This window comes from Polyodon spathula, chromosome 3, assembly GCF_017654505.1.
Source record: "Polyodon spathula isolate WHYD16114869_AA chromosome 3, ASM1765450v1, whole genome shotgun sequence".
Lineage (NCBI taxonomy): Eukaryota > Metazoa > Chordata > Actinopteri > Acipenseriformes > Polyodontidae > Polyodon > Polyodon spathula.
The window spans coordinates 28,367,188-28,382,181 of record NC_054536.1 but is presented as its reverse complement, the minus strand read 5'-3'; the positions used below and the strand labels follow the sequence as shown (position 1 = coordinate 28,382,181).

At 37.9% G+C, this 14,994-nt stretch overlaps 1 protein-coding gene across 4 annotated transcripts in view; it reads right to left on the bottom strand.

The window, feature by feature from the left end:
* The window catches only part of LOC121312945 (golgin subfamily A member 4-like), an 80,067-nt gene that overhangs the window by 27,057 nt on the left and 38,016 nt on the right, over positions 1-14,994 (bottom strand). For all 4 annotated transcript variants that reach the window (XM_041244927.1, XM_041244929.1, XM_041244930.1 and 1 more), the window contains 6 exons: positions 12,910-13,067; positions 10,807-10,938; positions 9,533-9,688; positions 4,754-8,949; positions 1,641-1,762; positions 681-811 (listed from right to left, as the gene is read on the bottom strand). In XM_041244927.1, the coding sequence (XP_041100861.1) occupies positions 681-811; positions 1,641-1,762; positions 4,754-8,949; positions 9,533-9,688; positions 10,807-10,938; positions 12,910-13,067 (4,895 nt within the window). The remainder of the gene's footprint in view (positions 1-680; positions 812-1,640; positions 1,763-4,753; positions 8,950-9,532; positions 9,689-10,806; positions 10,939-12,909; positions 13,068-14,994) is intronic.

The window sequence follows — 14,994 nt, the reverse complement described above, 5'->3', positions numbered from 1 at the left end:
TTTAACTTCACTAAATATCACCAGCTCATTACAGGGTAGGACAAAGTGAAAATGAAAATGAGCTCTTCCACCTAAAAAAAAAAAATGGTTTCTTTACCTCATTAAATGCCTGATTGAAAAGTATATTTGACAAACGCAAAACTTTTTTTTTTTTTTTTTTTATAGCACATCCACATGTATAACATGGTCTAGTGCTAATCTATAAAATCAGCCCCTTTAAAAACAAACAAACCGTGAACGTGTATTTTTTGGTAATGCACATATGGTGAACACATCAATGACAGGTCTCTGCTCTCTAGGATGGAGGTCAAATAACAGTCATTGGAATCCATAAGATACTAAAATTTAGGGAGAATCTGAGAAGGGATTGTATTAATTCACGTAAGTCATTTGTGACATGGAATTGTACTAACAGTCTACCCAAAATATTCAGTAAAATTAGACAAACATATATTAAAAAGACACATGGTTTCTGTGCTATTACCATTTACTTTTAAACAGATTTATACATTTGAACAACAACATAACTGAAGAACAACGTATTTTCAAATAAAAGTGCTTAAGCTCATGACACGATTATCTAAGACTATAATCTTCTTTATAACTTATTTTCCGATTTTTTTTCTGGAATTATGTGCTTCAGACACAATAAATGTAAGCACTGTGTAACGTGCAGCTACCTGTAAAATCTGCTCGTAGCTCTGGGAGGTTTGTTTCAGCTCATCCTCTTTCTGTCCGATCTTCCTGTAGAGCTGACTTGTCTCCTCCTGATAAGTATTCAACAACTCCGTCTCCACAACCTGGGCCTTACCTAGAGAAATAAAACAGGGAAACTATGAACTACTCACAACACTGTTTCCAATATGACCTAGAAAAACCCAACATGTAACTCCTTAATCCTTCTTTTAAATGCCTTCAGTAACTTTGTAATCCTTTGACACAAAGGCTGGTCAGTTGAACAATTGAAACATGTAATTTCTTAAATCGCTAGTTTCTACTGCATGCTGCTTTCTCCACATATGGGATATATTTCAGGGTCTCAGTTGACGAATTTGAAGTGCTGCTTTGTAATTGAAGTCAGTTCTTGATTACTGTTTGAAAAGACATGACCCTGTTTATGAGGCTTAAAGAATGTTTTAAACACCACTAGTCAAACAGTTCACAAATAAACGGTGGTCTTTATTCACAATGTTATTTTAAAGAAGAAAATGAAGTCTGACATTCCTGAAAAAAAAGGCTTTCATCATCAACAAGCTAAAACTTTGACTTTGTGAATAGATACCTATGTTTCATTCATTAAAACAGAATTTGAAAATACATTCTTTAAATAACGCTATTAAAAACTAAAATAAAAGCAATTTGCAGTATGTGGAAATTGTACAAGATTTCTAGTGATAAAACAGTCACCTTCAGCAGTTTCTCAACCATTTACGCAACTGCTACTGAAAGACACTTGGTTTGTAACGTATGTTAACTTTGAATGGTAAGAGACAGTTTCCCAATATGCAATATGCTTCCGAGGAAGCTTAATTATTAGACTGATGAGCTTTCACAAACTAAAAATAAGTGCTACCATCTGGCTCAATTTACCCAAACTCCTGCCATTCTGCTATAAAAATATTTTCTAGCGTTGTCCTTACCAATAGCTTCTTGCACAGCAGAATCCAGATCTTGCTCCTTTTTGGCTACCTGGGTGTTAAATTCCCTTATTATCTGTTTCAGGCTGGAGTTGTGCTTTATCGCCAGATCCTCAAGCTCTAACCTGCAATAAGACAAGCAGAGATATTAAGAAACAGATAGTCCCAGGGTTTGCTGGTGTGGAGTCTTTAACAGAATATAATTCAGTACATCAAATTAAACCAGCCTTGTCCCACAATTATTATATCAACTAAACTTCCTACCCATTTCCTATCACTTGATATACAGTAGAACCTGTCCTATTTGATCCTGGAAGATACAATACCCTGTATTAACCGATGGACCTCTGGCAGATGTCATTTACATATGCCATTACCAACTGAACAGTACAGATGTAAACTGAGCAATGAACATTTTATTGTGGGTCTAAAAAAGTTTTCAGCTCTTAGCAGGACAGAACGGATTCACTTTTTACGTGACGACACAGACGTGTAACTGCCCAGTTCAACCATGTGAAGTAAAGGAAAACAAGAAAGCCAGGAATTCATTTAATTACCTCCAAAGCCAGTCTGTGCACTCTGAGGCTGTTGTTGTTTGTGTCTTGGGTTAACACCCATGGTCCAATAAAACCTGGCAGATTACTTTGGCAGACTGAGAAAGCACGCCAAGAACTGTTTTTGGAATGCTAGTTTGTAAATTGTCAAATACTGTATGGCAGTGCTTTGTTTTACAAGAAGTTTCACTGATTTTCTCTGTGTAGTACACGTTCAGTGCCGTACTTTGGTGTTTTAGAGCCCTTTCATACCTAATTTATTTATAAAAGATTAGATTTACAATTCACTTCAAAACTAACTAAAATATTGCCATTTTGCAGACTAGTTTCACACCAGAATTCACCTCCAAGTGAATTCAAGTTAATTTGCTTTCACATTGTAATTTTTGTAATGAACCTCATTGTCTGGATATGTGCATGTGACCAAAATGCTGTCAGACTGCTGTTCAATACAGTGTACAGCGTTCAATATGTAGTATATACTGTATATAATACACATGGAAAGTTGCTGTGCTAGCTGTGTTTATTCTTTTATTTGTTCACAATCTCCCATTGGTAGAATGGCATCACGGAAGTCGGATTAGAAATATCATGGGGTAACACCAACGTTTTTATGCCAGATTATGCGCAATGAGATATTTTCAAAAGCAACATACCAGGAGCGATACTTTAATCTTTGAAGTTCTGTTGGCTACTGCATTGCCACTGGCAGTCCCTACTAATCCATGTTTGCCAGTCTTTCAGGTCTCAATATGATTGTATTTTAATGATACATAATCGCTCGTTAAACACCCCTATGTCAATGAGGAGCCATCTGAGACCAAAGTGTGTCAAGGCAGAGAGTGAGACCAAGTATGCACAGCGAGAGAGACCAAGCCATTTATATATGTAACATGTAAAAATATATCAAATATGGAGAAAGACTCTACACATATATACATTTCACACAGGCATTGGCTCTGTGGGTGCTAGAAAATTTCAAGCCCTATTTCCTGTCTCACTAAAACAAGTAAAACCATTAAGGCTTTTTACAAGTCTTTCTACATAATATATATTTCATTATTATTGTTATGTTATGTATATAAATGGCTTTGGTTTCTCTTGCTGTGCATCACTTGCTCTCTCTCTGCATTGACACCCTTGTCTGAAACATTGCCTCCTATGAGAAACAGTATATTTATGCCTACTTTCTCTTAAAAACTTTGCTCATGTGCGGTGGCTAAAATATAATAAAACAGAATAAAACACACAGCCATAAGCATGTTACGCACTGTGCGTACCATTAATTTTACAAAGTTTCTGCATCATATGTAATATTGTTTGAAATAGACTTAATTAGTTGTATTATTAAGCTTATTGAATTGTACTGTTTATTTAGTGAAAGTAATGAGCAAATGGAAGCAGATAAAATTCAGAATGGGATGATGAATTCGATCAGGCTGAAAATCAATAAAAAGCACCGAACCGTCTGTTTCTGGCGCGTTGGCAGCACTGAATGTTACAGTACTGCATTCTCTCAAGTATAGGATATTGCACACATCAGCATCAGAATTCTGCTGCTCTTCCAGGATTGAACACAGTAAGTGCACTTTTAAGTTTAATTTGTATTTAAAAACTGTATCAGTATCTTTAGTTTGCTTCTGGTAAATGATTGAACACACTGCATAAAACAATGTCAATACAGCCAAGGTAACGATTACATTGGTTGTAGTGATTGCAAGAATAATAATTAGAACTGGATCAAACATAAAACATATGTGCCACAGTTTTTCTCTCATTTCAGTCTGTATATCAAATAGGTTTTATTTTTGTACCTTTTATTGTCGTCATGGACTATTTGGTTTACTGTTCAGTTTTTCATGGCTGTTACTTTAGTTACTTTTCTATCTCAATGGCAGTGCACACTATTCATTTTCAGAAATGGAAATGGTGACGCAATTTGATTGCACAGTTGTAATTTGACAGTTTATGTGCTGCGAAACTCAGGACAGAACAAAAATGTAGCACATTTGGCATAGTGATACAGTCGTTACCGGCATGAGATGAAATGTTGAGGTGGTTCAGTTTTGGTATCATGCGAAATATTTCTGGGGGTGTCCCTGCATTACATCACCACTAATTGGTTCAGTTTCTATTTTGTTGTGACTTCTAACGCTATTGGTTTCACACTGTCTGACTGTGTGGGGAAACTAATTACAGTTACTCCTCAAAAAATTGGAAGAGACCACCTTTTCAAGTGAATCCTAACCCCCTCATTTGGTGCGCACTCTGATGTGAAAGAAATATTTCTGATGTTTCACACCTGCCAAAATGAACTTGGGTGTTAACTGAACTCTAATGCAAATTAACCTCTCCATATGAACTAAGTTTGAAAGGGCCCATAGACACACTGATGACGTTGTTAATTTATAATGTCCCGACGTTAATAAAGCAATTACAATGTAGTATAACTACTCCCTGTTAGAGAAAATATTTTTACATATCTGACAGACACCTGGAACCTATTAAAATCGACTATGCCAGAACCACAATTTACTCAAAAAGGTACATCAGAGAACTTACTTCATTTTTAATTCATTTTCTTCAGCCATCTCTTTCTTTACATACTCCAGCTCTTTCTCGTGTTCTTTACGCAAGGAGCGGATGTCCTTCTGCAGCCTTGCCATCTCTTTGTGCAGCTTCCGTTTCTCTCCATCTGCCTCCTGCAGCTTGCCATCTAGTTCTTTCTGCTTGGCTCTCATCTCTGCTAGAAGGCTCTGCAGTTCCGAATCAGACTTGTTCTTCTGTTGTGAACCTTCCTCGTAGTCTCTCAAAAGGGACCCACTCTTCTCCAGTTGCTGGCTGAGGTCTTTCAGTTCTACTTCAGACTGCTCAAACAAGGAGTGTTTTTCTACTTTAAAGCCCTCCTTGTCCTTGGCTAAACTGGCTTCCAGCTCCTTTATTTTCTGTTCCAGTGACTTCTCAGATGATTCTCTTGCCTGCATGTTTTTCTTCATTTGCTCCAAGCTGCTTTCCATTTCCTGAATCTTTCCTTCCTTGTCTTGCAGTTGCTTTTGAAGATCTGACAATGTTGCAGTCCATTCTGTCTGCTGATCAAGCAAGGTAGAATGCAGTTCACTCTGCTTCTGCCATTCTTCCTGAAGCCTGAAAACTTCTGCCTGTTGTCTGCGTTTCTCTTCCTCTGCTTGCTCCAAGCTATTCTGAAGCTCTTCATGCCTGTTCTGTGCTTCTTCAGTAGCCCCTTTTTCTGTCTCCCTCTCCTGCATCTTCTGTACCTGGAGGTCCCTATCAGCCAGATCTTTCTCAAGAACATTAAATTTCTCCTCATACATTTCCTTCAGATTCTGCAAGGTGCTTTCTTTCCCCAGCTTGCTGGCTTCCCTTAAATTCTTGACTTGCTTTTCCATCTCTTCCCTGTTGTTTGCTGAATCGTCGAGTGAATTCACTCTTTGCTGCAAGGCTTTGATGCTTTCCTCTTTCTTATCCACTGTCTGTTTCAACTCATCTAACTGGCTTTCCAAGTTCTTAACAACCTGTTCCTTCTCTTCCACTTGTGAGGTAAGCTGCTTCCTCACCATGACAATCTTCTGTTCGGCTTTCCTCTTTAGCTCGGCCAGTTTACCGGCACACTCTGCAGACCATCTTTCTTCTGCTGCCTTGAGTTCTTCTTCTTTGATCTTCAGGAGTTCTGCTTTTATCTTCTCAAAGCCCTCTTGTTTGAGCTCAAGCTCCTGCTTGAGAGTTTCAGTCTCCCTTTCTGTAGTCTGTAACCTCTCTTCAGTTTCATTGACTCTGCCGTCCTTTTCAGAGAATTGCACCTGAGCCTGCTGAAGCTGCAGCACCAGCTCTTTCTGTTCTGCATCCTTTGCTTGATTCTTCTGCTGCAGTTGTACAATAAGATGATCATGTTCCTCAGTCTTTTTGGCAAGCTGTTCTTCCAGCTCCTTAATCTTGATTATACAGCTCTGTAGCTCGGCAGTTAACTCTCCTACTTTTTTCTCTTTCTCGTTCAGCACCTGGTCCATCTCGGACTTGCTACAAAACTGTTTATCAACATCGTCTGTGAGCTTGCCTAACTGTTCATCTTTCTCATGTATTTCCTTTTCCATCTCTTCCAACTTGCCCTGCAGTGACTTGACGGTGTTCTGGTTCTGCATGAACTTGGATTCTGTCTTCTTTTTCCAGTCTGACAGCTTGCTCTTCCACTGCTCTGCCTGGTCAAGGGCAGACGACTTCTCCTGATTAACAGCCTCCATGCTCTTCGATAACTCTTGCATTTGGTTTATTAGCTTCTGGTGCTCCTCCCTGTGTTGCTGATTTAGTAACAATATGGCTTCTTCCTTGTCTGCAAGACCTACACTATTGGCAAGCTGAGTCTTCAAGTCATTTATCATACCCTCCAGGCTACAGATTTGGGCTTCCTTTTCTTTCAGGTTTTCATAAATGTTTATGTTGGTCTCTGTACTTGCAGTCAGTTCCTTTCTCAGCTGCTCAATGCAAATATCTTTCTCGGACAGACTTTCCAAGTGGATGCCTCTGTCTTTTTCTAAAGATTCCTTTTCTGTTTTAAAGGCTTTAATATGTTCTTCTTTTTCCTGCATTTGATTGGTCATCTGCAGCAATGAATTTTCTGACACCATTTTCTCCTCTGTTATTTGTTGGAGCTGTATTTCTAGTTGGCCGATTTGTTCAATCTTGGTCAGGATGACATTTTTAAGCTGTGCTGCCTGCTTCTGGTTACAGGCAATTCTATCGCTAAGGGCACCGACTCTGCTGTTCAATTTGTCAAAGAACTCATCAGCAAAAACTTCCATGTTTCTCTGAACTTCACTGCAGGAAAGAGATACATGTTCTGTTTGCAGATTAAGCTGTTTTCTGAACTCCTCCTCCTTGGACTGCATTTCAAGGACCTTTTCTTTGAGTGTCTTCTGGAGATCTTCAACTTCTTTCCAATGTGAGGCTTCCAGTGCTGTTAGTTTGCCATGGGTCTCCTCTAGCTGTTTTGCCAGCTCCTGCTCCCTTTTATTGCTATCTTCTTCAGCCTTACTGAGCTGGTTCTGGAGAGAGTTTCTTTCATTCAAAACTTGACTAAGGTTATTCTCCATTGCCTCCACCTGCTCCTTCAGCATGTTTTCCCCCTTGGACAAATTTTCTACTTGTGCTGCAGCCTCCTTTAGCTCTGCCTGTAGTTTCTGCACTGTGGTCTCCCACATCACTAGTTCCTCCCTGAGGCCCTTCACCTCCTTGAGAACATGCTCTTTCTCTTCCCTGGTGGCCCCAAGCTGCTTTCTCGCCTCATCCACCTCCTGCACTTTCTCCTGCAGCTCGACCTCATGCTTCTCCTGCATTTCCTCCTCCTGCTGGCTGAGTTTCTGTTGCCATCCTTGGATCAGCTCCTCCAGCCCTTTCCGGTGAGACTCCTTCAAACTCTCCAGCTGTTCCTTCTGGGACAGCTCTAGCTGAGAGACCGCATCACTGATCCCAGCAGAACCAGCATGGGCCATTTCCAGAATCTTCTCATTGAACTCTTTTTCCTTCTGGTTCAGCTCGTGTTGCTTTTTATCATACTGTTCCTTCAGCTTGACCTCTTGATCAGAGAGCTTTTTCTTAAATTTCTCTTGCATCTCCTTGGCCTTCTGCTTTACTTTGTCCATCTTCGCCTCATTTGCTTTAAGCTTGGTTTCACACTCTGTTCTAGCAGCATCTATTCTCTCTTCGCTTGCAGTTCGTACCTCCACTAGCTGTTTATTTAAATCATTCTCCTGCTGGAGATGTACCGCCAATTTTTCAGTCCAAGATTGTTCGCTTTCAGACAGCTCCTTTTTAATCTTCTCAATCTGTTTCTGAAGCTCTGCAATCTCTGTGGCATGCTCTGCCTGGAGAGAAGACACCTTCTCATCAGATTCCTTCTGTACCTCCTCCAGCTTCTGCTCCAGATGCTGTACCCGGCATTTACAATTCTCCAGTTCAGAGTTAACCCGAGTCAGTGTCAAGCTGGTTTCTGTCAAGCCCTCCTTTTCTGCTTCTGCCTTTTTCACATTTTCCCTTAGCTCTTCCATCTGCAGTTCAAATTTAGCAGCTGTCTCCTGCTGATGCTTCTCAGCATTTTCCTTCAGCTCCCTTTCTCTTGCCTGCAGTTCCTCCAACTGTTTTTCCTTTTCTTCCAGGACCATCTTGAGGTTATTAAGTTCCCTCTTCAGAGTATTCTCAACACCTCCAAATGACTGCTCAAGCTCCGATTTTAAGCCTTTGACTTCGTCCAGGTACCTGGCTTTCTCCTGCTCAAGCTTAATCTCATACTCCTGTTTAATAGAGTTGATGGTATAATTTAAGGCCGCCAGTTGCTCTTCTAAAAGCTTCCTTCCTTCCAGTGATTCTGCCAGCTCCGACGAGATAGTCTCCAGCTCAGTCTGATTGACATCAAGTTTTTCCAGGGTCTTTTGGTTCATGTCCTTGATATGGGAATGGAACTGGGACTCCTTTTCCTTAAGTAAGGCCTCCAACTCTTGTGTGTGTTTCTCTTTGAGCTCCTCCACAGAAGTCTGGTACTGCTTCTTTGTGGTCTGAAGTTTGTTAGACCAGAGCTCCCAAAGTTCCTTTCTGAGGTGATTTATCTCTACCCTGTGCTTTTCCTCCATTGCTTCAATTTCTGCTTGATGCTTGTTCTTCTCGGCCTCAATCTGTGCAAACAGCTCATCCGACTGGCCAGTCCCGTGCTGAGAACTCTTTGCCAGGGAACGTTCCAATTCAAGTACTTTCTGTAATAAAAGACAGTTCAATCATCAATGCATAGGCATACCCAACTTTATTAGAATAAAGTGCTCCAGAATAAAAATGGTATTCTATAAAAAAATTTAAAAAAAAAAATTTAGTGTATGACATTTAATTTAATTGCCTGAGAGAGCCTATATACAAAATGGGTCTGCTTTTACTTTTACCATTAGGATCCAACTTTTAATTCAATACATAGCATGTTCACACTGCTTTATATATTGGTAATATTCTGTCTACAAGCATTTACGCACACTAGGTTTTTGCTGAAAATATTTCCCTCTACCTATGTTAAAGACAAAACAGATTTACTCTGAAATAAAAAAAATTCCTGTCTATACATTATTCCATAGTTTAGATTAGGCTATACTTTTATCAGAAAACAGATACTACTGACAGTTGTTTTTTTACACTACCCAATAGTAGTTTTATCTGTAGAGCTATAGTCTCTTTCGTCCTCAACACAAGAACTTTAACACCCCTTGTGCATTTAACTGATGGAGAGTGGACGACTGAGAGTTCACTGTAATTTAAGAAAGCAGAAACACTGCTTTCTTCCACTGCACTTACATTGCGGAATGTTTCAAGCTCCTGCTGCAGCTCCTGTACCCGGTTCTTATTCCGAGACTGTATGGCTGCATTCTGCAGCTCCAGTTCCTCCAAGGAAAGTGCAGCTTGCTGCTCCTTCTCCTGAATCACTTGCATCTTCTCAGCCTGACATCTCTCCTGTTTCAACACACAAACACACCATTAATCTGTGACTTTTAAACAAAATAAAACTTAAAAAGAAAAGATAGACAGAAAGATACAATAAATAAATTATGAACAGCTGACTCCTTTCGATTACTTGCATCCTTTGGGACTTGATGGGTAATTAAACAAGAATGAAACTATTTAAATATGATCTCAAACAGCTGGGAAATCAATAATGAATCATGTCTCTAAATTCACTAACTTGTCAACATGGTTGCAATGCTAAAGAGAAACATTAATCTGAAGATTATTTTCACTTTAAACATCACATTCACCTTTGAGGAAGCCAAAGGAAAGAAGTGTACGTGTTTTTGTTATAAAATATAAACAATGTAAACTAGGACAATACACAACCTCTTGACTCCCTTAATGTGACAATATGCATAGAAGAGGCGAGAAGGGTGTAAATAATGCTGTCAACTTTTCTGACATGTGATTTCCACAAGGCAACGCCTTGTAATCCGTGCATGAAGCAGTATGACTCATCATCCAATGAAACTTCTTTCAGCTACATACTCCAGTTATTTACCAATTTAGAAATTTGAGGGATTGGAAGGGGATCACATTAAACATTTAAACCCTTCAAGGCAGATGTAAACATTAATGTACAGGCCAGGTACCAGACTCTGAAATAATTGTAACTGCTATTTTTTACCTCTGAAATAAAATACTATTAGATAGAAAACAAAACGATGATGTATATAACATTTCCATTAACCCCTGTGTGACAGTAAAATGTAGTAAAAGTATGTATTTTTATTATGAACAATAACATTTTTTTTTTTTTTTTAAAGAATAACAGAAACATCATACACAATAATGTGTTTTTATAAATGGCAACACATGCAATTAACAATAAAAGAAACATGTCATATAAATGGCAACACATGCAATTAACAATAAAAGAAACATGTCATTTGTAAACTGCATAATACATACAAACGAATAGATTTGTGATGAATACAAAAAGTTTTCTGAAAACAATAGCTTGCACATTATTACTACATTTTGTGTACTCCCTTGTCTGCTGTTGGTGCAAGTGCTCGGAGGAATGGGAACACCTTGAAAGTATGCAGAGAAACTAGACTTACCAAAGCGATTCTCATCTGCTCCTGTAACTGGGCCTCCCGTGTCTGCAGTCTCAGAGTTAGCTCTTGTTCTTTGCTGGCCAGGGCTTCTGCATGCATCTTCTCAGCTTTTGCTATCCTGTCTTCTGAGGACTTCTGCAATACACAGACACACTGTTTTTTTTTTTTTATGCAACTAGTCATGTCTTAGTTTGTAGACCTGTATTCAGTAATGCCGCCAAGGGGCTTGTGACATTAACATGGAGAATAGCATCTTCAGGTGTAATAATATACACATATTGACTGAAGTCTTACAGTTAAAAATGTTCCTCCTACTATTGATAAGGTGATAGACAGTGGACTCTCATGCCCGAAGTTACAGGGTGAGTTACAAAATATTAAAAAACTAACATTTAGGTTTACCGCTTATCCAGTGGCTTGCTCATTAAAATATTTAAAAAAGAACAGATAATTATCTTCATAGGGATAAAAAGATGTTTATTAATGTTTACTTTGAGTTCGGTAAACTCCAGCAGTAGTGTTCAAATATTTTTTTGGAGTCACTGCATGCATCAAATGCATAGAAATGTTAAGAGATTCACTTTCCCACAAACCAAGATCATGCAGAGAGTCTAGTTTTCGATAAAATTCCATTAAAATCTGTAAAAACAGATCTTTACACACGCTACCTTATTATTATTATATGTGTAAAATGAAAACCTCAAAAGCAGGACATGCCTGTATGAATTCAAGCTGTAACCAAGAGCTAAAATCCAGGGATTTACTAATAGAATGGAAAACATGTGGAAATGGATTGCTTAAATAAGTACACTAAGTTCAAAACTGTTGGCATTTCCATAGATAATTAAGCACCAATTAGAGAAGTTTATCTTTTTGACAAGGTTGTCTAAGTGAAAGGAAATGTCTAAATACCGAGAGGTAGTTGGGGTCACAGGAGCTTTGACATCTGTTCTTGAAGTGATCCACTATGGGGGCATCTGTAATACCCCACGGGCATGCAATGCAATTGACCCCTTGCTTCTTCCACCAACACCAAAAGATACAAATCAATATGCATGACTTTTGTAGACTCTACTGATCTTAATTGAGTGTTTTTTTTTTTTTTTTTTTTTTGCTGATCAGCAATAATCTGCCGTTGCTCTAACAGGGGCTTATTTATGTATTTAGTTAGGTTAAGGGTAAGAATGTCACAGGAGGATAATTCTTCAGAAATTACAAAAAAAAAAAAAAATCAGGCAGCACCTCCTAAAACAACACCTTTATTTATTTATTTATTTGAGTATTTGTGGAACACTACGTCCCACATCTATTACAAATTTGTATTTTATTTGAGGTTTATAACTATAACTGGTGTGTTGCTCATGCCCTCTTGCAGTTTGTTACCCTCAATATGCTCATTTTGATAACTACGGATAATCTCCACTGCAGCGGTGTTAATACGACATGCACTCTGAATATGATCTGCCAGGTGAGATTTCAAGTACAAGAATTATAACAGCAGCAACTAAATCGAAGAAGACAACCCTTCAATGCACAGCCATATTTGGAAACTCCAAAGGAGATTGGTTGGTGTGTGTAATAAATAGGAGTTTGACAGGCTGGGAACTTTTTTAATATTAAAAAAGTTGGAGGTACTTAGATCTGCAACTGTTAATATCAGCCGTGTCCAATCACTGTCCTGGAGAGCCATTTCCCTCCAGATTTAAACTGGAATAATGAAGTACTTTAAAAGGTCAGGATGGAGGTTTATCTGTTTCAATTTAAAAAATATATAACAGGAGTAGTTGGTGCAAAGACAAGGACTGGAAAAGCCAACTTTGGCCACCTCAGGTTAAGATCAATTGAAAAGACCCCATTAACTTGGCCACTAGAATCAAGTCTGATAATCCAGCCCATACTGCTAATACAGTTAGTATTAATAAAAGGAAGCTTCTTGACCAAGACCATTCACTTATAAATTCAAAATATGATGAAAAACTAAAACCGCTCTGATAAAAAAAAAAAATCAGGCTACACAAAGACATTCAGGTAAGTAGACAACATGTGGTACGCCAATTTGTAACCCTGTGTTTAGTTTGAAGAAAATTGAGAAGTATCGTGCTGTACCTTCATGATGTTGACCACTTCCTGTTTCACCCTGGAGAGTTCCTGCTGTAGGTTTTTACGCTCCTCCTCACTGGTCTTTTCCACAGTCTTGATCTGCTCCTCCATTCGGGCCTTCAGTCTCCGCTGGGCTTCTACCGCCTTCTCTAGCTCCTCAAATGCTAAAATAAAATAGACAACTCACTGATTCACAGCAGACAAATTGACAGGTGCCGAGAGCAGCTTTCACTCTATTGTTGTATTTGTGTACTGCCGATTTAAGACTTGTGGAATGAATAATAAAACTGGTGGAAATATATAAATTAAATATGTGTCACACATTCACAAGTGTGTTTGTTTGCTACGCAAACACATATATCCACACATGCAAAAATATGTATACAACTGTATATCGCTTTTTTTTTTTAGACAATGTCACAATTGCATTCATGAAGGTACAGGTATTTGTGGAATTTGTACAGTGAAAAAAATATGAAAAGATGGTTCTGGGTGACAGTATTATTAGTTCAGGTCACTCAATATGAATGGACAACATAATAAAATCAAATAATAATACTCACTATGAAGCTGAAATCAGACTACTGGTGCAATACATAATTTTTGCTTTGAACTATACTATATGTTTAAGTATCAACTGCAATGTCCATTTCAAGTGAATTTTGTGACCAGTAAACTATATATAAAATCTCATTAGTGGCAATGTTCACTTAACTAGGAGAAAGAAAATAAAACCACAAATCAACCACTATTTCTGAAGTCAGAAATTGTGCAGTACTATTTTGTATAGGGCTAGATGCAATTATGATTATTTCTTCTCTAAAAAATTAGGCAGGTTTTGGCAGCTATGTAATGCTAAACATCATATGTATTTTCTTCTTCATAAAGGGAGGACTTTTGGAGCCCTTTCTAATGAGGGAATACAAACAGGCTTTCAATGAAATATATATATATATATATATATATATATATATATATATATATATATATATATATATATATATATATATATATATACAAACAGGAGAGACTTAAAAAAAAATGGTTTAAACTAGGACTGTCCCAAATGATGTACACCGTTTGGCTAAAATTATTTTATTGATGATCAGAGGGCTCAGAGACAGAAAAAAAAAAAAAAAAAAAAAAATTACAAACAAAACTGAATAAAATGTAAACAAGTAAAACTAAAAAGCAGACCAAATTGCTGACTACTGATTGTCTTTTTGAAATTCGACAGCCTTAAATGGGGCACTTTTGTCAGGTCTGACTTACGAAGAATGCAATAGAACGTACACTCTCAACTTGATTAGAGGTAGCCACAGAATACCAATAAATGTAATATAAACCACTAAAATCTAATAAAAAAAAAAAACAGACGTAAAGCTGATATTAACGTACTTAACCTGTTTTTTAGAACCTGTGGTTTAAACGTTCTGAATGCTTTGCTGTTGAAACTGAGCGAGATCTACACTCTCAACGGTGCTGTAAGTGTAGTGGCTTCTGATAGGTTCCAATGGGGGACTTGACTTACAATCTAAATCATGACAGCCATCCGCTAGACAGCCCGGCTTTAAAAAGCAGGGCATACATTTAAATGCTTTCTTTTTTTTTATTACACAATATTTACATTCCACTTGAAGCTAAATTTGACATTGTTGAGTTATTGTCTTGCTTTTTTTTGTGTCTGTTTAAATATTTACAACCTGTCCAATCTCGTTCTATCACGTTTCATTTTAGAATTCTACAGTAATAGGCAGACTCATGTATAGTTTTGACTTTTTCAAAAGCATCTGTTGACTGTATTATAAATGGCTCAAACGTTTAAGTTCAGAATGTTCCAGAGCCTGTCTGATATCCGGCATGATTTTAATTCTCTTTTGACAAACATGTTCATTTGACTGTGCAATCTGGTAATTTGTTTGAAAGATGCAATACAGACTTTTTTCTATCCTTGGTTAGACTTGATTATCAAAAAGAGCAAAGATACATGTCATACATCAATAAAGCACACAAATTAGCATTTACAGTATTCATGCAGTAGCACAGCCACAGAACATCACAAGCACAGCACAGGTCACAGGGTAAGATGGT